The sequence below is a fragment of the Sabethes cyaneus genome, chromosome 2 (genome assembly GCF_943734655.1).
Source record: "Sabethes cyaneus chromosome 2, idSabCyanKW18_F2, whole genome shotgun sequence".
Lineage (NCBI taxonomy): Eukaryota > Metazoa > Arthropoda > Insecta > Diptera > Culicidae > Sabethes > Sabethes cyaneus.
Window position 1 is genome coordinate 18,432,913 of NC_071354.1, and position 23,466 is coordinate 18,456,378.

General features: G+C 41.8%; 3 protein-coding genes across 4 annotated transcripts; 2 read left to right on the forward strand and 1 right to left on the reverse strand.

The window, feature by feature from the left end:
- Positions 1-220: 220 nt before the first annotated feature.
- LOC128735163 (uncharacterized) lies at positions 221-5,119 on the forward strand. The gene is made up of 2 exons (XM_053829658.1): positions 221-4,146; positions 4,393-5,119. The coding sequence occupies exons 1-2, from the start codon at positions 221-223 to the stop codon at positions 5,117-5,119; spliced, it is 4,653 nt and encodes a 1,550-aa protein (XP_053685633.1).
- A 2,062-nt stretch (positions 5,120-7,181) lies between these two features.
- Positions 7,182-9,167, reverse strand: LOC128734740 (lipoyl synthase, mitochondrial). The gene is made up of 5 exons (XM_053829074.1): positions 9,030-9,167; positions 8,582-8,923; positions 7,901-8,390; positions 7,491-7,778; positions 7,182-7,434 (listed from the first exon to the last, which is right to left on the reverse strand). The coding sequence occupies exons 1-4, from the start codon at positions 9,093-9,095 to the stop codon at positions 7,498-7,500; spliced, it is 1,179 nt and encodes a 392-aa protein (XP_053685049.1). The 5' UTR covers positions 9,096-9,167; the 3' UTR covers positions 7,182-7,434; positions 7,491-7,497.
- Positions 9,168-15,933: 6,766 nt separating this feature from the next.
- LOC128734741 (neuronal membrane glycoprotein M6-a) lies at positions 15,934-20,926 on the forward strand. 2 transcript variants are annotated; one of them, XM_053829075.1, is made up of 5 exons: positions 15,934-16,189; positions 17,105-17,417; positions 18,183-18,342; positions 18,411-18,721; positions 18,782-20,926. In XM_053829075.1, exons 2-5 carry the CDS (start codon positions 17,162-17,164, stop codon positions 19,057-19,059), a joined length of 1,005 nt encoding a protein of 334 aa, XP_053685050.1. In that variant the 5' UTR covers positions 15,934-16,189; positions 17,105-17,161; the 3' UTR covers positions 19,060-20,926. The 2 variants fall into 2 exon arrangements, with proteins under 2 accessions (XP_053685050.1, XP_053685051.1); XM_053829076.1 differs by lacking the exon at positions 15,934-16,189 and adding an exon at positions 16,214-16,448.
- Positions 20,927-23,466: the final 2,540 nt, after the last annotated feature.

The following is a 23,466-nucleotide window of genomic DNA, read 5'->3' on the forward strand; positions in this document are numbered from 1 at the left end:
ATAAGTTCAGCATCTACGAAAACGAAAAGAAATCCTGTAAGCGAAAGGAAACCCACAAACGTAAGCTAATATTAATTTCAAATTATACAAAGTGTAACTAAGGCATTATTGCAGGAAATTTTTAATCGCGTAAAGCTAAATATACGGATTAAATTTACGGAAAACTGTTTCCTTGTTGCATCTGCAACAGTTTAAAAATTTCGTTTGCATTCAATCGGAGATGCCACGAAAGACCCGTAGCCAAGATGCTGTCGCAGACGTTACCCTGCAACAATCCTGCCCGCTCTGCCAACTTCCTGACTGTGACGAAATGGTTTGTTGCGACGATTGTGAACGGTGGTATCACTTCGAATGCGTCGGTGTGAATGAAGATGTGGCCAATTATGATTGGAGCTGCCCGGAATGCGTCGCCGCTAAAGTTCCTGCGCCACCATCGCCACATCCGATAACTCCTACAGGTGAGCTAGTACCTCACTCGGAGCCCCTCCGACCGGTCCAACGTTTACCTTCGCCCACCCCCATGATGCCGGTATCCGCACCGCAACTGCGCTCTCCACGGCCACCCGTTACGCAACCTAATGCAGTTTCTCAAGAGGTTGATGTGGACCCCGACTTAGTAAGCAAGCTCCCCGTTCAACTACGTATCCAGATGCTGGAAGAGGAAGCAGCCATCGAGCGTAAGTTTTTACGGCGTAAATATCAGCTCTTGTTCGAGTCATCAGAGAACAATAACCATGCAAGTCAATGCAATAGCAGTGCTAATATACGAGAAAGTAATAGCGTTAGGGATCCTCCTGTTTTTCATTCGTCACCAATGAATGATCACCGTTTTAATCCTCCGTTATTTGCTCCGCATGCTAGTTATCAAAATAGAAACGTGTCAGGCCCCGTCGTAGGTACGAGGGAACAACAAATTCGTGTTCCTGCTAACGTTCCACAGTCGCTCAGAAACCATTGTAATTCTTCAGCGTTTGATCCAGTTCTGACAAACCATCGGTCATGTATTCCGACACGTTACCCACCTTCAACTGGGCAGCGAGCTTGCGCCACATCGTTTGCTCCCTGTCGGTCCCAGCAGTTTGAGCATATTCCGTCATCATCCTTGCCAAATCGCCATCAGCATCCACATACCTCCGCGTTCGCCCCGCTTGCTGGCCGCCCTCGTCATATGGCTCAAGAACATTATCCGTATGAGTCCTATGACGTTCCTCCCACCTTTGGAGGGACCACGTTACTAAACAGTAGCCAGATCGCCGCGCGACAGGCAATTGCCAAAGAGTTGCCAATCTTCAGTGGCGACCCAGAAGAGTGGCCATTGTTTTTTGCTACGTATGAGAATTCCACAAATCTTTGTGGATATTCACCTGAAGAAAACCTAGCTCGCCTGCAGAAGTGTTTGCGAGGAAGAGCGTTGGAAGCGGTTAAATGTCAACTGTTGCATCCAACCAATCTAGAACAGGTTCTCTCCACTCTTAAGATGCTCTTTGGTCGCCCAGAAATTATTGTGCATTCGCTACTACAAAAGATAAATGCTCTCCCTTCACCAAGGGAGGAACACCTTGGTTCTCTGGTTGACTTTGCCTTGGCTGTGCGTAACATGGTGGCTACTATTAAAGCCTGTGAGTTGGAGGAGCACTTATGCAACCTTACTCTCCTGCACGATTTAACTAAGCGACTTCCTCCAATGGTCCGTCTGAACTGGGCGACCCATCGACAGTCTCTTCGATCCGTAACCGTGTCAGACTTTAGCGGTTGGTTATACAAGCTGGCGGAAGCAGCGAGTGCCGTTACACTGCCAGACTTCTCCTGCTCTTACGATAGTAAGTCTCGTCGTGGGCGGAAAGATGATGGTTTCCTGAATGCCCACGCTGAAACAGAGCAGGCGTTTGAGCATCATGAAGTTAGTAGTTGCTTTATTTGCCATAGAGATTGTGTCGCAGTCGAAAAGTGCAAGAAGTTTCTCTCGTCCGGCCTTTCAGATCGCTGGGATATACTCCGGAAATACAAGCTATGCCGCAGTTGCCTTAGTAATCATCGCGGTCCGTGCCAGTCCGGAAAACTTTGCGGACAAAACGGCTGTCAATATAAACATCATCGGCTCATGCACAACGATGCCAAGGACAAGTTTGAAACGTCTTCGCAAGGGCCGAAACAGCAAACTGGAACTCTGCAACACACCATCGCCGACAGTTCCCGAGAAGCCAAACCTTGCAACACTCATCGTGGGGGCAGCAAACCCGTGCTGTTCCAATACGTCCCGGTTACGCTGTATAGCAACGGGGCCAAGGTAAACACTTACGCGTTTTTAGACAGCGGATCATCCCTGACCCTGATGGAGGAAGACTTGGCGAAGGAGTTAAACTTGCGAGGTGAAAAGCACCCGCTATGTCTTCGCTGGACGGCTGATACTTGCCGATACGAAAAAGATGCCACACGTGTTTCCCTTGACATCTCCGGCACATATCATGGATGCCCTAAGAATAGCTTGACTGATGTCTACACGGTCAAAGAACTCAAGCTCCCATTGCAATCTTTGTCCATGCGCAAGCTTGCAGACAAATATGGCTACCTCAATGGTTTGCCAATACATTCCTATGGTGACGTACAGCCTAAGCTGTTAATTGGTATGAACAACGTGCATCTGGTCCACGCTCTTGACAGCCGCGAAGGAAGGCAGAACGAACCAGTTGCAGTGAAGACACGCTTGGGATGGACGATTTACGGGACGTGCGCACCGGAGAGCACCCATGCAGCATCGTGCAGCTATCACATCTGCTTCCACTATGGAGATCCGGAGGAGCTCTTGCATGAGACAGTCAAGCAATACTTCACGCTCGATAGTTTAGGGATCGGCGCTCGACAAAACCAGCTGTTATCCAAGGAGGCTGAACAAGCATTGATAAAACTGCGTAGTACGACAATGTTCCTCAACGGTAGATATCAGGTGGGGCTGCTCTGGAAATATGACGATATGCGCTTGCCTAACAACCGGTCCATGGCACTGAGGCGTCATCACTGCTTAACTAAAAGGTTAGAACGCGACCCCGAATTATCCAAAATAGTACGTTCGAAGATGGCGGACTACGAGCACAAAGGATATATTCGGAAGCTTACTCCCGAAGAAACACGGAAAACTGGGGACCGAACCTGGTATTTGCCGATATTCCCGGTATTTAATCCCAACAAACCAGGCAAGGTTAGGATCGTCTTCGATGCAGCTGCTTCTTTCGGTGGTGTCTCGCTTAACTCGGTATTGATGAAAGGCCCCGATCAACTGAACGATCTGCTACCAGTATTGTACAAATTTCGGGAACGGTTAGTTGGTCTGGGGGGTGACGTAGCGGAGATGTTTCATCAGATACGGATGAAGCCCAAAGATGAAGACAGCCAACGGATCGTGTGGTGTGCTAACGAAGAAACAATGGAACCGTGTGACTACGTGATGCAGGTGGTGACATTTGGGGCAACGTGTTCACCCAGTACAGCCATCTTCGTCTTGAACGAAAACGCCAGCCGGTTTGCGAAGGAGTATCCTACCGCCGTCGACGCTATCCATCATAGACACTACGTCGACGATATGTTGACTAGCGTAGATACGGAAGAGGAGGCAATAACATTGGCTAACGAAGTCCGCTACATTCACCAGCAGGGTGGATTCTATATGAGGAATTGGGTGTCGAACTCGTCAGTTGTGCTGAAGAGTCTGGACGAAAATCCGAAACACGAAAAGTCGATGGACATGAACTCCGATTTGGCTATGGCCAAAGTTCTTGGTATATGGTGGAGCACTACGGAAGACGTCTTTCGATACAAGCTTTGCACAGACCGGAACAAGGATCTACTCTCCGGCGGGAAGCATCCAACCAAGCGTGATATACTTCGAACGTTAATGGCTATCTACGATCCGTTAGGTCTTATAGCTCATTATTTAATGTATCTGAAGGTACTTATCCAGGAGGTGTGGAGAACAAAAACTGGATGGGATGAAAAGGTCGAAGAGCGAGAGTTGGATAAATGGCATACATGGCTGCATATTCTGCCTGAGCTTGAGTCAGTGGAAATTCCTCGGTGCTATTGTCGACCAGAGTTGAGCATTGCTGAAACAAACATTGAGCTACATACATTCGTAGATGCTAGTGAGCTAGGGTACGCGGCTGTTTCCTATTTCCGTTTCGAGTATAACGGACTCGTTCATTGCGCGCTAATTGGGAGCAAGACTCGTATAGCCCCTCTTAAATTCGTCTCTATTCCTCGCCTGGAGTTAGAAGCAGCTGTTATTGGTACGCGTTTGGCTAAAAGCATTGCGGCAGGTCATTCAATCACAGTGAATCGTCGATATTTCTGGACAGACGCGCGGAACGTTATGTGTTGGCTTCATTCAGACCACCGTAGGTTCTCTCAGTTCGTAGCCTTCCGGGTGGGAGAAATATTGGAAGCGACGGAGGTTACGGAATGGAGATGGTTAAGCTCGAAGGTGAACGTGGCCGACGATGGTACTAAATGGAAGAACAAGCCGGATCTTTCGTCAACGAGTCGATGGTTCCAAGGACCTCCGTTCCTGTGGAAGTCAAAGGAAGAATGGCCAGAGTCACTGCTGAATGTTACTGAAACCGTCGAAGAAATTCGCCCGAGTATGTTACACCATACCGAAGGGACAATTCGAACCATTCTGTTGCCGCAGAACTTCTCCTCATGGTACCGTTTGCGACGCGCCACGGCTTTCGTTCTACGTTTTGTAAATAACATCCGCCTGAGGAAACACGGTCAACACCCGTTCATCGGACCACTCTCTAGGCAGGAGCTACTCGAGGCTGAGTTGTTCCAGATCAAGCGAGCCCAGGAGGAAGTCTATGCGGAAGAGCTAGCAATCCTCGCAGCAGGCGTTCGTCGTCTCCATAAGAAGAACAGTCTGTTCAAGCTCAGTCCATTCATCGATGTCCAAGGTGTATTGCGGATCAATAGTCGTTTAAGCGAATGCGACTTCCTACACGAAAACAACAAGTACCCTATAGTACTCCCCCGAGATCATCCTGTCACGATACTTGTCGTACGCGACGTTCATCTGCGCTTTCATCATCAATGTCACGAGACCGGCGTGAACGAAGTTCGCAAGGACTAGCATATCCCACGAGTTCGCAGAGTTTACGATCGAGTTCGTCGAGAATGTCAGGTCTGTAAATTGCAACGTGTCGCTCCGGTTCCACCGGTGATGGCTTCTCTACCGAAGTACAGGTTAGCGGCATTTATACGTCCGTTTTCGTATGTGGGCGTTGATTTTTTTGGACCCATGCTTGTTGTCGTTGGTCGTCATCACGAGAAACGTTGGGGCGTAATTATAACATGTCTTACGACAAGAGCGATACATCTTGAGCTGGCCGCTTCGTTAAATACTAGTTCGTGTATTTTTGCCCTGCGTAATTGCTTTGCTCGACGGGGCACGCCAATAGAAATTGTAAGTGATAGAGGGACAAACTTTGTGGGCGCTGACAAGGAGTTGAAAGAAGCGGTAGTGACACTTGACCAGGATAAACTCATGAAAGAATTTACCACGCCAAGAACATCTTGGCGCTTCAACCCTCCCGCAGCGCCGCATATGGGTGGCTGTTGGGAGCGGCTAATCCAATCCGTGAAGAAAATTCTAGCCAAAGTCAAACCGCAGCGGGTGCCTACGGAAGAAATGCTGAGAAGCTACCTGATTGAGGTAGAAAACATCATTAACAGTCGTCCGTTAACACATGTGCCCGTGGATGATTGTTCTTCACCCGCGCTTACCCCAAACGATATTTTGTTAGGCTCTTCAGATGGATCAAAACCGCTAGTTCAGTACAACGAGTGCCCATTGGCATTGCAGCGCTCGTGGCAGGCATCACAGGCTCTTGCCAACTTGTTTTGGAAGCGGTGGATAACGGAATACCTACCCACGCTTACCCGTCGAACCAAATGGTTCTACCCAGTGCGCCCGATTGCCGTAGGAGAAATCGTCATCATCGTCGATCCGAGTTTACCGAAGAATTGCTGGCCCAAAGGTCGGGTGGTGTCGGTGAAGACATCTGTCGATGGACAAGTGCGCTCAGCGGTAGTCCAGACTGCTACGGGATTGTATGAGAGACCCGCAACTAAGCTTGCCGTGTTGGACGTAGGTACGAATGGGAGTGAGCCGGACCAGGGTCCAACTACTGGGGGGGACTGTTGCGCACGCCCTCCGTGCAACGCCGTACCTACGCATAAATTACGTTGAGAACGCGGCGCTTCACCATGCTGGCAGAGACGGTCCATCTGTCAGTGTCAGTTTGTTACGGAAGAAAACAAATCGCCAGGAAAAAACGTCGAGTCATCAAGGAGAAGATTGCGTAAAGTTCCTACGAGTTGGTCAGAAGTTAATAAAATCGTGTTTATCTGATTATAGATTATATTTAAAAGGTCGTTCTTAAATTAAAAAGGCCTTATACACTAGAAGTTAAAACATATTTACAGTGCTTAAAGTAAAGTAAGTTTATTGAAAGACTAAACTAGAAATTACGTTAAATTTAAATCTAAGAATTAAAATCTATAGGTTAGAGTGAGGAAGTGTCTACTCGCGAAAAGATAAAAGCCTGCCGAATTAGTTCTTTTACTTGTAAGTAATTACATTCAAACTATTGAAAAGTGGATTCTAACTATCGCATTTATATGTATCTAACCTTAAGCATCCACGAACATAAGTTCAGCATCTACGAAAACGAAAAGAAATCCTGTAAGCGAAAGGAAACCCACAAACGTAAGCTAATATTAATTTCAAATTATACAAAGTGTAACTAAGGCATTATTGCAGGAAATTTTTAATCGCGTAAAGCTAAATATACGGATTAAATTTACGGAAAACTGTTTCCTTGTTGCATCTGCAACAAAAACATCATACACAAGATTTGAGAAAATCGTGCCAGTTAAATTATATCGATGTATCTGTTTTCCCAAAATTGCGGTATAGATTGTTGGCCACAAAGTACACAAAATGTGGAAGTATTTTTAGATTATTCTGAATAGATTCAACAAAAAAAAACAAATTTTCAATAGCACGACTTCGATGCGTAGTAAGATAATTTACGAATAACCAAAATCAACTAAATAAACAAAAACCGAACTAAACGAAACTAAATTTATTCAAAATTAATACTAAGTCAAACATCAGATATTAGTGTCAATTGATTTATTAATTCCAGTTCATAATCCTGTACATTCCGATTACAACACTAATAAAATTTTTAGTTCTGCAGTTAACAAACCTTGAATGGGTGCGATTCCGTATCCAGCTACGTTTTAGAAATTTCTGACGAAACTGCGATCACACGTATTCAACAGTAAGCAGACAATATTAATTGCAAACACTGTCTTCTTTAGTATAATTTATTCTAAATATCTATAGCTTTGCTTGCACCAATGAAGAACAATTCGTTTCTGAATATAGAATTCATTATTAATATATCTTTGGTATCATCTAACGTATAACTCACATTCATTTTATTGCGAATCCTCTTCCTTAGTTCGATTAGCTTGTTCTTTACTTATGTTTGTCTTTTGCGCACGATTTCTCAATATACTGGTGATGAAGAATTCTCCTGCTTTGTACGAACTGCGCACCAGTGGACCACTGGCGGTGTACAGGAAACCTAGCTCGTTGCCGCGTGTTTCCCAGTGTTTAAATTTCTCCGGCGTGACGTATTCAATGACTTTCAGATGCCGCTGGGTGGGCTGCATATATTGACCGAGTGTGAGGCAATCTACACCCACCGTACGAAGGTCTTTCAAAAAATTTAAAAAAATACGTTAAAAATTCATTCAAAAAATTTGCCAACAACTAAAAAATACTGTTTTTATAATAATGTAGTGACTCACACTAAAAAGTTTATCTATTAAGGCCTACCTTTCAAAGTCTGTTCAATTTGTTCATCTGTTTCGCCAAGTCCAAGCATTATCGAAGTTTTTGTTATTAAATTATGGTTTATGTCCTTTACACTTTCCAGACATTTTAAGCTTTGCCTATACTGAGCTCGGCGATCTCTGACAAATGGTGTCAAAGCTTCCACCGTCTCGATATTATGGGCGTACACATCCAAACCGGAAAGGGCTACCGTTTCGACGCAATTCTTGTCACCTCGGAAATCCGGCGCGAGGCACTCAACAAAAATGCGAGGATTCTGCTTTTTGATCTCTCTAATTGTTGCAGCAATGTGATTGGATCCTCCGTCCGCTAGGTCATCACGGTCAACAGAAGTAAGCACTATATAGTCCAAGCCCCAAGAAGCGATTGCAGATGCGGTATTCAACGGTTCAGCTGGATCTAACGGAGGCGGAGCACGTGCTGTTTTCACGCTGCAAAACCGACAACCTCGAGTACAAGTATCGCCCATAAGCTGAAAGATTAAAAATATTTGTTAATTCTGGTTTGTTCTAAACTGTAGTTCGACGATTCATTCAACCATACTGCTATAGACTAAACAGATACGTATGCTATGGAATCCACCCATGCTGATAACCCAAACGAAAATAAAAGTGAAACTGCGTCCCCTTATCTCGTTTCAAATAGCAACAAAATCTCACTTACCATTATGGTTGCCGTTTGCGTACCATGCTCTCCACCTCCCCAGCATTCGCCAATGTTGGGACACTTAGCTTCCTCACACACCGTGGCCAACTTCAATTCCCGCAGCTGCTCCTTAATGCGGCTGTAGTTCTTTCCCATCGGTATTTTCGTCTTCAGCCAGGGTGGCAACCTAAGCCGCTCATTTTCGCCTTTTTCGCGTTTTAATTTTCCCTCATATTCACTCCAGTCATCCCGATTGTAGGTTGGGTTTTGAACAAAGTCTTGAAAACTTGGACCACTCTCCAGCCGCTCGCGGATGTTTTGCAACGGCGTAACAGCCGTATGTTTGCACTGGACTTGAACCTAAGAGAAGAGTACGTATCTACTAACTGTTTCGTAATCATATTGGAAAGCAGGTTTTTATGAACATAAGCTGCTAAACAAACAATACACTTTAACACTAAATTACCTTTAGACTGCCAAATTTGCTAGTTTGAAATGTATTCTTCAACATGTTTGTAGTTATTTGTGACATTCTGCACAAATTAAACAAAGTAATAAGCTGCCGAACCTGCAATGCAACGCAATGCAATGCAAGATCAATCACAATCAGATATCAGAATCAGGCGAATCAGGCCAACAATAGAAATTGCAAAACATTCATGTTTTGACAGTTTTGACAGGGGCTTGCGATGGGTGCCATGTTTTTGTTGCCAACATCTCAGCATATCTCGACAAAGGTTGGCAGCAAATCTACCTGTCAGACGGGCGCTATTTCTTGCATTTTTTGAAATAGCGCCCTTCGTTAAGTGGACTGTCAAACACCGTTCGTTAAGATACGGATAGCACCCCGCTGAAGGCCGGCGCAGAATACGTACGTTTGCGTTAGCGGCATTTTGACAGCTACTTTAAATGCATGGAATCATATGGAACAACCCACAATGTATCCGGATTGACTTTGCGGCTGAGTACTAAACTGTACTAACGCAACATTTACCGCAAAGTCACCCGCAAGATTTGAAACGTCTCAAATATTGCGTGTAACATTGCGGCAAAAGTGCTGCCGTTTCTTTTGCTGTTCGTGGTGATTAACGAAACGAAAAAAACTAAATGATGAAAATCATGTTTTTTATCAAAATAATACAAAATGATAGATTTATCTAAATATATCACGGTGGTTGTTGGATAAAACTGTTTTTATCTACATATATAAAATTGAGCATGAGAATACTGTATATTTGTTTGTATGTTTGTATGTTCCACCATAACTCCAGAATGCCTTGACCGTTCCCCACCAAATTCGGCACACATATACCTTGACATAAGGGAATCAGAACTGAAGGGGATGACAAGAGAGGGGGGTTCTTAACAGGGGGAGGCCCTAACTCCGAAACACCTGGATGGTTCATCATCATACTTGGCAACCATTGTTCGTTGACATGAGAGAAGCAGAACTGAAGGGATTGACAAAAGAGGGGGGGAGGTCATAACAAAGGGGAGCCCATAACTTCAAAACGCCTGGACGGTACTTCATCAAACTTGGCACACATATACCTTGACATAAGGGAATCAAAACTGAAGTGGTCGACAAGAGAGGGGGAGGAGTTCTTAACAGGGAGAGGCCCTAACTCCAAAACGCCTGGATGGTTCTTCATCAAACTTGGCACACATATTCGTTGACCTAAGAAAATCATAACCGAAGGGATTGACGAAAGGGAGAGGGGTTCATAACAGGGGGAAGGCCCAAACTCCGAAGCGCCAGGACGGCTCTTCCTCAAACTTGGCACACATGTTCCTTGACAAAAGGGAGTCAGAATTGAAGGAGTTGACAAAAGGGGGGGGGGGTTCATAACAGGGGGAGCCCCTAGCTCCGAAATGCTTGGACGGTTCTTCATCAAACTTGGCACACATGTTCCTTGACATAAGTGAATCAAAACTGAAGGGGTTGACAAGAGAGGGGGTCTTAACAAGGGGGGAAGCCCTAACTCCGAAACGCCTGGACGGTTCTTAATCAAACTTGGCACATATGTTTCTTGACAGAAGGGAACCAGCACTGGGGGTTTGCAATAAGGGGGATCCCTAACAGGGGGAGAAAGCAGTTATGGCAAGTGGCTGGATTTCTGAAAGATGGAATACGGTGGCCATTAACAAGGGGAAGGTTCAAAAACATAAAAAAGACTATTTGTCGATTTTTACGGATTTCCGAGAAGAAGACAGATTTACAACCCAGATAACACAAAATCGTAATAGAAAGTTCATAATAAATCGTTTTCATGTCAATTTCACATTGGAATTGTATAATAATTAGAGTATGTCAAATCGAAGTGAATAATAAGTTGTTTTGCAGTCGTGCGTGCCTTCATATACAATTCATGACTGTGAATTATAAAGCAGTATAGACGATTGCAATATTTGATTATATCTTAATCATATATTCAGGAGTATTTAGTTGCGTGTTATAAAAACTACGCAAAGAAGAATTACAAATAATTGTCAAAGCTTTCGCACGTATATCGCCTCCACTTTGGTACATATGTTCTTATATGGCGTGAAATATAACTTTTTCGTTCAGATATGATTTCGTATATCTCAGTTGCAATCGAGATATACAAACCAAATGGTTTACTGGGAAGTGGCTGGGGGACAACATGAAGGAAACTGACAAAGGAAGTAGACAAGAAAAGCGTTTTGTTTCTTGCATTATGACAATTTTCGTTACATCACAGACAAACAGACGAGACACTCGCGTTAATTCCTTCGACCAATCAAAAATCACTCATTTTTCAAAAAAGCATGTTTAGCAACATGGCCACACCGCGGCGCGCGAGTGTTGCTTCGAGTTTTCAGTATAAAACCATACAAATGTAAAAACCCTACAGCATAAAACCCTGCAAATGCAAGCTACTTCGCAGCATGCATAACAGAGGGTGCTAGTGTGCAAGCAAAATGTGTAGGACGATGGTTTTTAAAGAATTTTCTTCTATGTGTCCTGTCAGTTCGTCAGTGGTTACAATTACAGATGTACAAGTAACTGAGAGACAAAGGGGCCCCGAGTAAGATCGAGCAATCAGGCAGTCAGAAATAAATAATTCGATGCACGCTGTTTGACTAAAGGTAGAGGTATAGAGATAAAGTTATCAAGTTAAATAACAAAAACTCACTTCGTTTTTGAGGAAAACATCTAGAATTTAGATGGTATCAATCGATAAACAAAGCAAAGCCTTGGATATAAATTCCTTTGAGACTGGACCCTTGTTTACCGACAGACTTCACAGCAAGTTATTAGCGTACAGGGCAATTACGAGGTTAGTATAATATAGTATATACATTTAAAGGGTTTCATGTTTGACCTGTAGGAATAATTCATTAATAAACTTTGATAAATCTAAGCGAAATCTGCTGATATGGCAATGCTGCTTTTCTGGTGTCATCGAACGGATTGATTGTGTGTTCACTTTCCGTTTTGCGTCCGTTTTTAAATTTAGTACAAAACGGATCAAACGGATAACCAGCCGTAAACTCCAACGCTACCATAAAGTATTAATTGTGCGCAGCCCTTGAGTTTTGATGATAACTGAACTACTGTCAGAAGATTTAGTACACACCCATAAAAAACGACGTGAAACAATCAGGAGGCTGACATCGGAAGCTTGACTCAAAGGAAAAAAATTCCATCAAAAAGACTGGCATCTCTTTCTCGCGCCCATACAAATAGACCTTTCGATTTATGTGTGTGTTGGTGCTTGAAAATGAGGCAAACAGGCATCAGCTCTGCCCCAAAATAAGGCACTAGTGTGGGTGCTTGAGCTGTCAGTCAGAAAGCCCTATGACAAGCAACAGCGCACCCCTCCCGACAAAAGTTGAAGCTTATAGCGAATTCATAAATTAACCTGGGTTCGTGCTAACTCGAACCCGAAATTTATGAACGATACGGGCAGTTTGACAGATCGACCCGTAAACCGTAATGCTAGACAGTTTTAACCTGCGCTTCAAACTGAATGCTGTCAGTTTAACCGAAATGCAATCTCGGCAGGTTAATTTATGAATTCGCTATTATATTGATTTGATTAAATGATTCAACCCGTAAATAGGTCGGATTTAGCTAAAGCTAGGTTGAAGCTTTTCAAAATGCCCTTAAAGTGTACAAACTCAAATTTTGGGTAAAAAATTCAGAAAACAAAAGCTATTTATTGAGATTGCTGACAGCTTCCGTACGCACACTAGGCCGCGTATACGTACACGCGATTTGTTGCTGCTGCTGTTGGTTTTTCCATGTCGTTTTTCAAACTGGGGGAAAACAAACCACCAACACAACCGCAAATTAGCAAGCTCTATATCCTTTAATCAAAAACATTCCATCAATAAGACTGGCAACTCTGCGAAAAGTCGAGAGACAGTAACAGCAATGCTATCTACCGAGTTAACGTTGAACTACCGCATAAGAGTTTGTGTATACAGTGGACCCCCGTTCGTTTGAACGATTCCTCATGCAAACTAACGGGGTTAGATTTTAATTTGAACAACTGGTAACCCGAATTATGCTGGAGCTTGTGTGAACTGGCTGACCTGTTCTTTGTTATTGTTTTGGTGGTTTGATTCAGTTGGCAGTTGCAAGCAGCGAATATTTCATTCTCCGATCAGATTTCTACCATAATCGTTGGGAAAACGCATTGTGAAACAGATTGAACACCTAGATCAGTACAAACAAATCGTGTTTATGTGCATTGTCTGCATAAGCTAATGATGTCATATTGAGAATGACATTTGAACCATCTTTAATTTGCACGTAGTGCAAACCAACGGGGTTCAAATTAAAAAGTGTTCAGATTAAAAAGTATAATCAATATATATAGAATGCCAGTGTCGCTGCAGTGCGCGTGGTAAACATCATACATGTTCATATAATGTATTTACATTATATATGCAAATGTGTGTGTGCCTGAGATTCATCAAAAGGGGAATCTCATTGTCAAACTTTGACAACCAGTTTAAAATTTCAACTATGGCTGCCAAGTTATGTGATTGGAATCTTCGCTTGCTTCAAATTTCTGAAAAAACCGGTGCAAAAGGGCGCAGTTTTGGGATTCTATTCATCCGGACGAAAAGAAAAAGAACGTTTAAAACCATTTCATTGCCATAAAAACACAGCGGAGAGCGCACTGATGACAGCACCAACCAGCGCACAGATAAAGAACAGATAAATAACAATGAGCAACTTTGACAATGAAGTTCCCGATGCTACTTGATACAGATTGTTTGCATCATGTTTACCACAATGAGTCCTGTAGAAAAACAGCGACACTGGCATTCTATATATATTGATTCTACTGATTAAAAACGGTCAAACGAACGGGGGTCCACGGTATCAGGAACCTTGAACTTTCATACGTCACAATGGACACCAATACTAATGCAGGGTCGAGTCGATAATACCTTTCTAATAAATATTTCTTGTCCTGCTCTGATGAAGCATGGTTATGTTTGACAGTTCGATGGTTCGGATAGCCAATGAGATATGCTACAGGCGTGGAAAGAGCTGGATGTGTTTCACTAATTTTTTCTTTAATTTTTTTTCACCAATGTATGGATATTTAACATATTTAGCTTTTTATGCGCTATAATGGCGGACACTGTAAATTGTGTTCGTAATATGCGAACAATCTTTTTGACAACTCTGCATCCATCAAATCTGGCGCTCTTCTCTTGCAGCACTACCGTGGTCTTTCTTTCGTTTACGCCAATGAAGCAAAAATGTGAGAAATGTAAACAAAACATTGCTCTCTTTCTTTTGCATAAACGAATGAAAGAGCAACACTGCCGTACAGGAGAAGAGTGCCCAGTTTTGATGGAAGCAAAGTTGTCAAAAAGATTGTTCGCATATCAAGAACACAATTTATAGCGTCCGCCATTATAGCGCGTAAAAAGCTGGATAACAAAATTTTTTATTCAACCCTAAATTAAATGAGATAAATTTTATCTGTCGTATAGGAGCAAATGAACAACAAAAATTCATCCAATTGGGTATTTTAGTGGTATATACATTTCCGCATATTCTGACACGATATGATGCCATTCAATCGCTACATGAAGACTTTTCCGAATTTGACTAATGGAAGTAATGAAAAAACATTTTTTTTATATTTGAAAAAAAATTTTGGAATAAGACGATAGCTTACAAGTAAACCACTTTTCTTTTTAGCTCGTCTTAGACAACACAGTGAATAGATACACTATGGTCATCGAACGATACAGGTTTCATATGAGAGCTTTAAAAGCTCGGTTAAAATAAAGAGCTCTATCAGAGAGATAGAAGAGAGGGAGAGAACTTCTGACATCAAGTCAATCAATCGGCTTGGTTGATATCTGTCAAACAGCAAATCATTCTAGTTTTGATTTTTATTAATTTTTTAATCGAATATTGACTTAATTGAAATATAAAAAGAACTGCTAGATTCAGGAAACGACGGGCTATCAAATGAGATAGAAAAATCCACTTTTTTGGGAAAATTAAAATACCCAATTCCAACCTAGACTAAATAAATCAATGCGCTGTTACAGAAACATATCTTCATCCTCACCCGTGTCCTCAACTTATATATGCTCTCATTGAGTAAAACAAGTATCAATCTATCAAATATGAAATGGTTCGCATTCTGAACAGGTTTTAACAACTCGAGGAGAAATAACCATCAAACTGTCAAATTTTTGCTAAAAAGTTAAAAATTTCGCGAAATAGTTCACAGCTGGATACACAATCCAGCTTTTTACAAGCCATAATGGTGGACGTGTTCGTAATATTTGAACAGCATTTCTGACATTTCCCTAATACATCACACGTTTGCTTTCCGTACATGCCTTTAATTTTACCGTGAACGTGCGGAAAAAAACGTGCGATGTATTAAGGAAATGTCAAAAATACTGTTTAAATATTACGAACACGTCCGCCATTATGGTTCGTAAAAAGCTGGATATATGTCGACCAACATTTGAAAGGGGCGGATAAGCCAACTGTCAAACAGAACGAGTGAGAGTTATTTTTTGCTGGAGCAGCATAGGAAAATGAACTCTCACTCGTTCTGTTTGACAGTTGGCTTATCCGCCCCTTTCAAATGTTAGTCGACATATTTTGTACTGGACGTCCGCCCTAGTGGGGGTGGAGGGGTTTAGCCGATGTGGGGCGGGGGAGAGGGTTCTTAAACGCCGAAAAATACCGGACGTGCTTTGTGAATGACACCTACTGGCTGTGTATCGAAATCCTCCTCCTGGTGTACTAAAACCAATACACTTGCGTCAGGGTAATTGTCAGACTTTTTTTTTGCTGAAATATGCAAGAAAGTTTATGTCGGAGTTTGGTAAATGTCGTTTGTTTATAGTGGAAAACGTTGATTTTAATGCTAATTTCAGAAGCATTTACAGCGAAAAAGTGCATCATTTTTTAATTTTAGTTGTGTTTTGCGCTGTCGTAAAGAAAATAATTGGTTCTAAATTCCGGTTTTCCTGCAATTACGAATTGAAGATTACAGTGCGAAGGGTTTCCTCAGGAAGTCTGGCGCAGACTGCAAATTCGACGGCGTGAAACAAGGCACTGCTGGCGATAAAACCGATTTCTAAACCGTGACAACAATATGGGTACGTATAAGTTGAAAAAAAATTGCGATAAAAGATACTGATAACATATCAGTGGAAGAAAAGTTCCGTTTGCGTTAGTTATAATCGAACGTTCTATTGAATAAGGTGGGGCCAGTGGTAATTGTCTAAAGCTAAGTGGAAAGAATACTAAACTCTTCATGAATGGACACATACCAGCACAGTTAAAAGCCCGTATAAGCCTTAAACCTGTAATGAAGCTAAAGTTGAAAGTTGTAATCAAGTAAAGCGAATCAAGAGTGTGAGTAAATTAACTGAGATGCAGATAGTCACATTGTCGCAGACTCTTCATCTAAACGGGTTCAAAAATGAAACCAGATTAATTAATTGTTGACTGAGTGGACTACGCTTCCAGCAAAAGCATTGAAATAGTATTTGTTTTTATATTCATGTGTTGGTCGTTTATTTGTGTGTAATGTGTGTTATATTTTGCTTGACCGCAGTCCCTTCAAGCTCGCTGCAATAAATGTGAGAAGTGATACTATGGAAAACACCATCGTTTGTTCAGTGGTGAATTCGATATTTTTTATAAATTGGAATGACCTCTATCGAATACTGAAGCAATAATAAGCAAAAGAAAGTTTTGGTTGTTGTATAGCAATTAAAGCATAATAAATACTATTACATATTGTGCCTTTGAACTGCCTAATCTAGGTTAAATCTATGCTCTATACTACATGAGCGTTCATTGATACGCTTTCTCGTAAACGGGTTTTCTACGAATTCATGTTTTCTATGTGTCGTGTGTTTTGCTGGATTATTTATAACGACTACTGTTAATGTTGTCTCATCGTCGTGTGCAACGTGGCTTTGTGTGCTCTATTCGACTTGAATCTGGATACCTAACACAACAAAAACTTGAGTTCAGTACGAACAGTAAGTGAATATTTATCGCAGAAGCAACAGGCTGCAACGTCCGGTACTAGCAGCAACAAATACTACTACAATACTACAATGGGATCTAGGAATCGTGTACCCTCGCAACAGATTCGGGACGACTTTCTGCTGGAAACAAACTTTGACGACGATGGAACACTAACCAGAGCTTATAATACTTTAAATAATGCGCAAAATGGACAGGGAAACCGCGAGTCCGGACCATATCCGCAGCCACAGCAGAGAAGCCTTAGTCGGCGGAGCCTCGCTTATCGGTCCAACTTATCAGTAGATCGGTACTCCGATAATACGATACACGACCGGCGGTCTAAAGGTTTGATACCCACTGTTTGATGCACAACTAGCTATCCTACGTGTGTAAATGTGAATCGTCGAGCACATTAGTCATTAATTTGGTAGCATCACATTCTATATGTTTTCAATCGATAAAAACACATTCTCTTCCTGTGAACTATATGCTATACGATTGCTCACCCTGTTCAAAAGTGGTTCATCTTTGCGTTTTTTCATGCTAAATCATCGTTCGAAATTCATACCTACGTCATATATTTTTCGGTTCAACTTCCAAATGGAAGTACAGCGCAGTAGAACTTATGCTTTAGTTTTAAAATACAAAATTTCACGTGCTTTAGCAGTGCCAGCCAAATCTATCGTATGCCACATATAATTTTTTGTTGTGTTTATTGCTCTCAATTTTGTTTGGCACATTAAAATCAGCGGACACAATTTTGTAAAAATTTTGTAGCTAATTCAGAGGATATTCACTATAGAACTTTGAATAAAGGGTTCACAAGTTACTAATACTTGACCATGGCATTGTTTTCTAATAGGACTGCTTCGATCTAAGTTCAAAATACCTGTTTTTAATTTACAACTCTCAGTTTCTACTACTAATGGCAGAAATAATAAATAGAAGTCGTGAAATTTAAATCTACGATTCCTATTTTCTTCAAACAAAAGCATTAAATTCACTGTACCTACATGTCATTAATAACTTGTCCGCATATTACCATTTGCTTATCTTTTTCTGTTCAGTTTCCGAAGCAAGTTTCTTATATTGTTACCATCATCCTTTCAGGGGACTGCTGCCGATCATGTATGACCCGTGTTCCGTACGCTACGTTGATAGCGACGGTCATGTGCCTTATCGGCGTGGGTATCTTCTGCGGCACCATGTATCGCGGCACATCGCTGGCGATTATCATGCTCGATCAGGTTTTCCATCTTCGATTGGTGTGGTAAGTTGTTTAGTGGTTACAATTCTAGAAGTCATCATTTAATTTACTGTTCTACCATATAATAATAGGATTGAGGCAGTCCAGTTGGTCTTCGTCATAATTGGCGCTTCGATGGCCGCACTCGGGCTAATGATTCTATTTGTGGGTTTCCTCGCCACTGGAGCCACCCGATATAAGGTTTACCGAGCGTGGGGCTCACGAGTTGGCGGCCGTATCACCTGTGCTGTATTTATGGGCATTACATACTTGCTGAAGATTATTTGGATTGTGATCTTTTGTTTTCTGGGCATAGTTACCTTCATGTTTACGGTATTCTGGAAAATGTGCGAAAATCCGAATGTCCAATCCCACCGAAACTGTATTGATTTGACTCAGTTTTGTAAGTATTTACCAATGCACCGAAAGAGAATCTATTTCTAAAAATTAATTTCTATTGCAGACTTCATGTTTCCGGCGGGTGTGAAACAAGAGGACATGAATATTTGTGAACAAAGCAAAGTGAAGGCCTTTTGCAAGGACGGTGTAGAGAAGTGTGAAATTATGTTTATTCTGGCAACGGTGAGCTGCTTGTTAATCATCCTGAGCTTGGTTCACTATTTAATGTGCCTGGCTGCCAACTACGCCCACATTCGGGACCATGAAAAGTTCCAAGAGCTGCAGGAGATACAAAACTTAACCGAAATGGAGTTCACGGCTGCGTCGAAGGATCGGTTCTAGGATACCGTCCAGGAGATTTATATTGAGCACAGCACCTGATGATCGACAGCTTACGGTGCTTTACGAGCAGCTTACGTTTAAGTTCTCTTAGTTACACAGCTTAGTGAGATTGCGGTATTTTCTTCTAGGCTGAGTTTTCTTTCTGATGTAGAGAGTAAGTTTTCCAATAAGTCCCATTCATTTCAGTTAAAATTTCAAGTTCTAGTTATTGACCAAGTAGCTAGCATGAATTTGTCCGTCCATTTTTTTAACGTTCTCGTTATCATTCCATTCTTTTTAATTGCTCAATGTGAGTGCTCCTGGATCCAGTTAGTAGGTACTTTTGTAGGCGATTATTGCCCAAAAATCAACAGAAACGAACAATCGAAAACGACACAACATGAAAGCACAAAGAATCGCTAATTCCATAAGAGAAGAAACAAGGCTGACAATCTAGCAATAATCTTTTTGTGCAACCATTTACACATTTAACGGCAGTTTATTGCATCTACAAACAGATTAACAAAAGCCGAGAAGAGAAAAGAACATATAAAACAAAGACATACTGAACGTTAGTTGGCATTAATGTCAAAGTTGGTTTTCTATTGTCACATGCTATGGCACTACATAGGTACTATTCAACCTTGTAGTCAAAATTATAAACCATACATTTTTTATGCAAATATGTTTTTGCTTTAGATAGCTACATAAGTGAATAACCGATTAAAGTCGGGTCTCTTTGATTAATTAAAATAACTATTGTTGATCGTTATTACACATACATGAATGATCTGTAGAATGATTTTAGCATAAAGTCATCATTAAACAAAATTCCCAAACAGTTGAACAATTAAACATATCCGGAATCCAAAATATAAGTGCTCCTTTCCCATACACAAAATAGCATAGAAGATGAAACTGATAAGTTGACCAACCTAAACAACACCGTGTGATATCGTAGAAATTGCCGAACAGATGTTCATGTTCAGTAGTGAAAAGTAGCAAGGAAGATAGCGCCCGAACATTGCTTAGACCGACAACCGTTATAAATTAAGATTCCCGCGGACATGCCGGAAAAATAAAGAATTGGCTCTAATACGGATAAATCCCAGTAAGGTTTCCAAGACAGTCTTCATCCGTAGCAAGGCGAAATTTTTTACCCATTCATAAAAATCGATGTAGATGTGAATCAACCAAGCTCATTAAAAAGGGATGGTTCATAGACCGTACTAAGGAGATTGAATGTATATTTACAGTTTTGATAGGAACACCAATATGAATGCTTATTGTAACCTCAAAAAAATATATAAATTTAGAAAGATGTACAATCCAATGCAGCACACATAATTATTCAAACAATCATTAACCTAATTGTCTATAATCGCATTACCGTAATCATTTTCAACAACATTTCACTACGATCATAACTACCTTTCGTAAATTCAAGTATTTAATCAGTATTTGTTATATTCCATACCTAGTAAGAAGCTGCTTTATAATCTTAATAACAAATCTATCACCTAACTCCGTTTGTAATGATTCTATTCCAACGTATTCTTAGATATAGTAATGCTTTCTCTATCTCGCAAATGCCAATGTGGTAAACATTCGGAACTACAAGTTCTATCACTGTACCGCCTCATTTACATCTTCACAATTTGTTCCATACTTTAGAAGTTTATTTACATCACGTTTTATTATCATTCATATTTTTGCATTTCACTCTCACTCTGTTGAACCGAACACCTTCGGTATAGGAGTAGGTGTTAAGAAGAAGACACAAAAAACAATAATTTGTTGTAAAATGTTCCCAACGCGATGTTCGTATTCTAGGGGATAGCATTTAGTTTTTATATCGAAATCTTACGAAAAACGAAATAAACAATTCAGGAATTGAACTTTTTTGTTCAAATTAATGGAATTGATTTTTGTTCAGTTAGAAAGAATATCATTACTTACTTATTGGTCCATGTCCGCCGTTCCGGCAGAACAAATTGCTGAAATCAGGGATCTCCACTGCCGACGGTTATCCCGCCATGGCTTTTACCTCTCGCCAGAACAGGTTCTCGTCTACGGTTCGGATGTCGTTGGCTAAGCTGCGTCGCCATGATGATGAGATCTATGATGGAGTTCCTCATTGGATATTCAGTCAGGCCATCAGGCACGGATGGTATATCGTAGGCACCGATTAATAAATATTTACCAGCATTTTTTGCGTTGTCTCCGCTGAGGCATCACGTTGCTCAACGCCGCCTACAAGGTGCTCTCCCAGATTTTGTTACGTCGTCTATCCCCAATAGCAAAAGAAATCATAGGGCAGTATCAGGTGGGCTTTATGGGGGCCCGTGCTACTACGGATCAAATGTTTACTCTCTGACAAATCGTCCAGAAATGTCGAGAGTACAACGTGCCCATGCATCATATTTTCGTGGATTTCAGCGTAGCATACGATACAGTTAAACGAGAGCAGCTATGGCAGATAATGCACTAGAACGGGTTTCCGGACAAACTGACGCGGCTGATCAAAGCTACTCTGAAGCGAGTTATGTGCTACGTGCACGTTTCGGGGATACTCTCGGTGCTCTTCGATTCGTGCAGAGGGTTGCGGCAAAGAGATGGATTGTCCTGTATGTTATTCAATATCGCTATTGAAGGTGTGTTCCGGCGAGTTCGGCGAGCGGGCATCGAGACGAGAGGAACGATCTTCAGCAAGAGTAGCCTACTCCAAGCCTTCGCAGAACACCTCGACATCATTACTAGAAACCTTGGGACGGCAATCTACGCCAGACTAAAAACGGAATACGCCGGCTAGGTTGAGGTCAGGGAGAGGCTATTACAGTCAATAGGATCGTAGCACTGACCCCGCACTGTCCTGTATTCTAACAGCTGGTTGCAAAGTCTGTCGTATAAAAACAGAAGGTCAAATTTCGATAACGGAATCAGCACCCAGGCTTTGCTTTAGGTTGAGCTCATTTAGCTGCTCGATCGTTAGAGATTTCCAAGGCAATTCTCGATTTGGTCTACTGTCAATTGCTCCAACTATTATCTCATCCATTATGATGAAAAGGCATGCAGGCCTGTCTCACTCCAGCAGTAACCCTTATAGGGTCGAACAAGACGCCATTGTGCAAAACCATACACGAGAACGTCTTGAGGAGATGGACTAGATGCGCTCGAGCTATTTTCGTAGTTGAGTCCGTCGAACCCCTTGTCGAAGTTAACGAACAGCAGCTGCAGGAGAGTCATGAAATTCATTGATCTGTTCCAATATAATGCGTTGGCATTGTGATATGGTCTACACATCAACGACCAGCACGGAATCCAGCTTGCTGCCGTCGGAGAGTAGCGACGATCTTCTTCTGGATCCGGTTGAGGATTGATCACCTTAAAGAATACTTTGAGAATAATACAGAGCAACGTGATGCCACGCCAGTTATTGCATTCAGTTAGGTCTCCTATTCATATATACTCCATGTACTGCTGAAAAGCTGCTTGATCTGGACTGGCAATGATCGGTCAGCTTTGAGCCCTTTGAGCATATCGGTTGAAATACAGTCTATCCCTGGAACTGTATTGCATTTCATACCCTTGATGGCAACCCCAATTTCATTCAGATATGGTGAAAGAATATTCATCGGATAATAAAGGCCAGGGCGATTAGGCTGTAAACTTGAGGCTGGTGAATCACCAATGGTGATCGTGATATAAACGACGAAACTCCGAATTGGAGATCCAAATGTGAGTTTTCCAATCTGTAACAGCCAGGGTGGTTCTTTGCTCCATAGTATGCGGTTTTGGGCTGCTCGGTGCCAGTTCGTTGAGTGAACTCTATATTCGCAACTTAGCTTCAAACTGGTCTAGATTCCAAACTAGCACTGGTGCCTATGGGGTTCTTGAAGATAGCCAGGTGTATTTATAAGGGAAGTCATTTCTGCGCAGAGTGCATTTCTTTTTGCTATAATCGCTATAAGATACCCCGGGGCAAGTGGGAATACGGGGTAAGTGGGAACGGAGCTCATAACTCTCCTCAACCTCATTTTCACCAACCGAACCTTTCTAGAAATGAAAGATGCAACTCAAACGCATGTATTGAAATTATATATTATTTATAACAGGCATTCCAAACATCAAAATTGGACTTTCAATTTGAGCGTTATTTTCAATTTGCGTTGTAAGTTTGACGTACCTTTTTATAAATGATATTTTGGCCACAGGCTTTACGTAAAAGTACATGTTTTTCTGACAGTAGGTAAACATAATGAGTGTATTAACAAATTACACCCGAAAACTAGTTGTTTAATTTGACAAACGGCATTTAAAAAAATGGGTCGAAATAAGGTCGGCACTTTAAAGCACCCGGGGCAAGTGGGACCTATTAAAAATAAAGTGTTTCAGCGCAAAACTTCCTGTCTTAATACATTTTTTAGA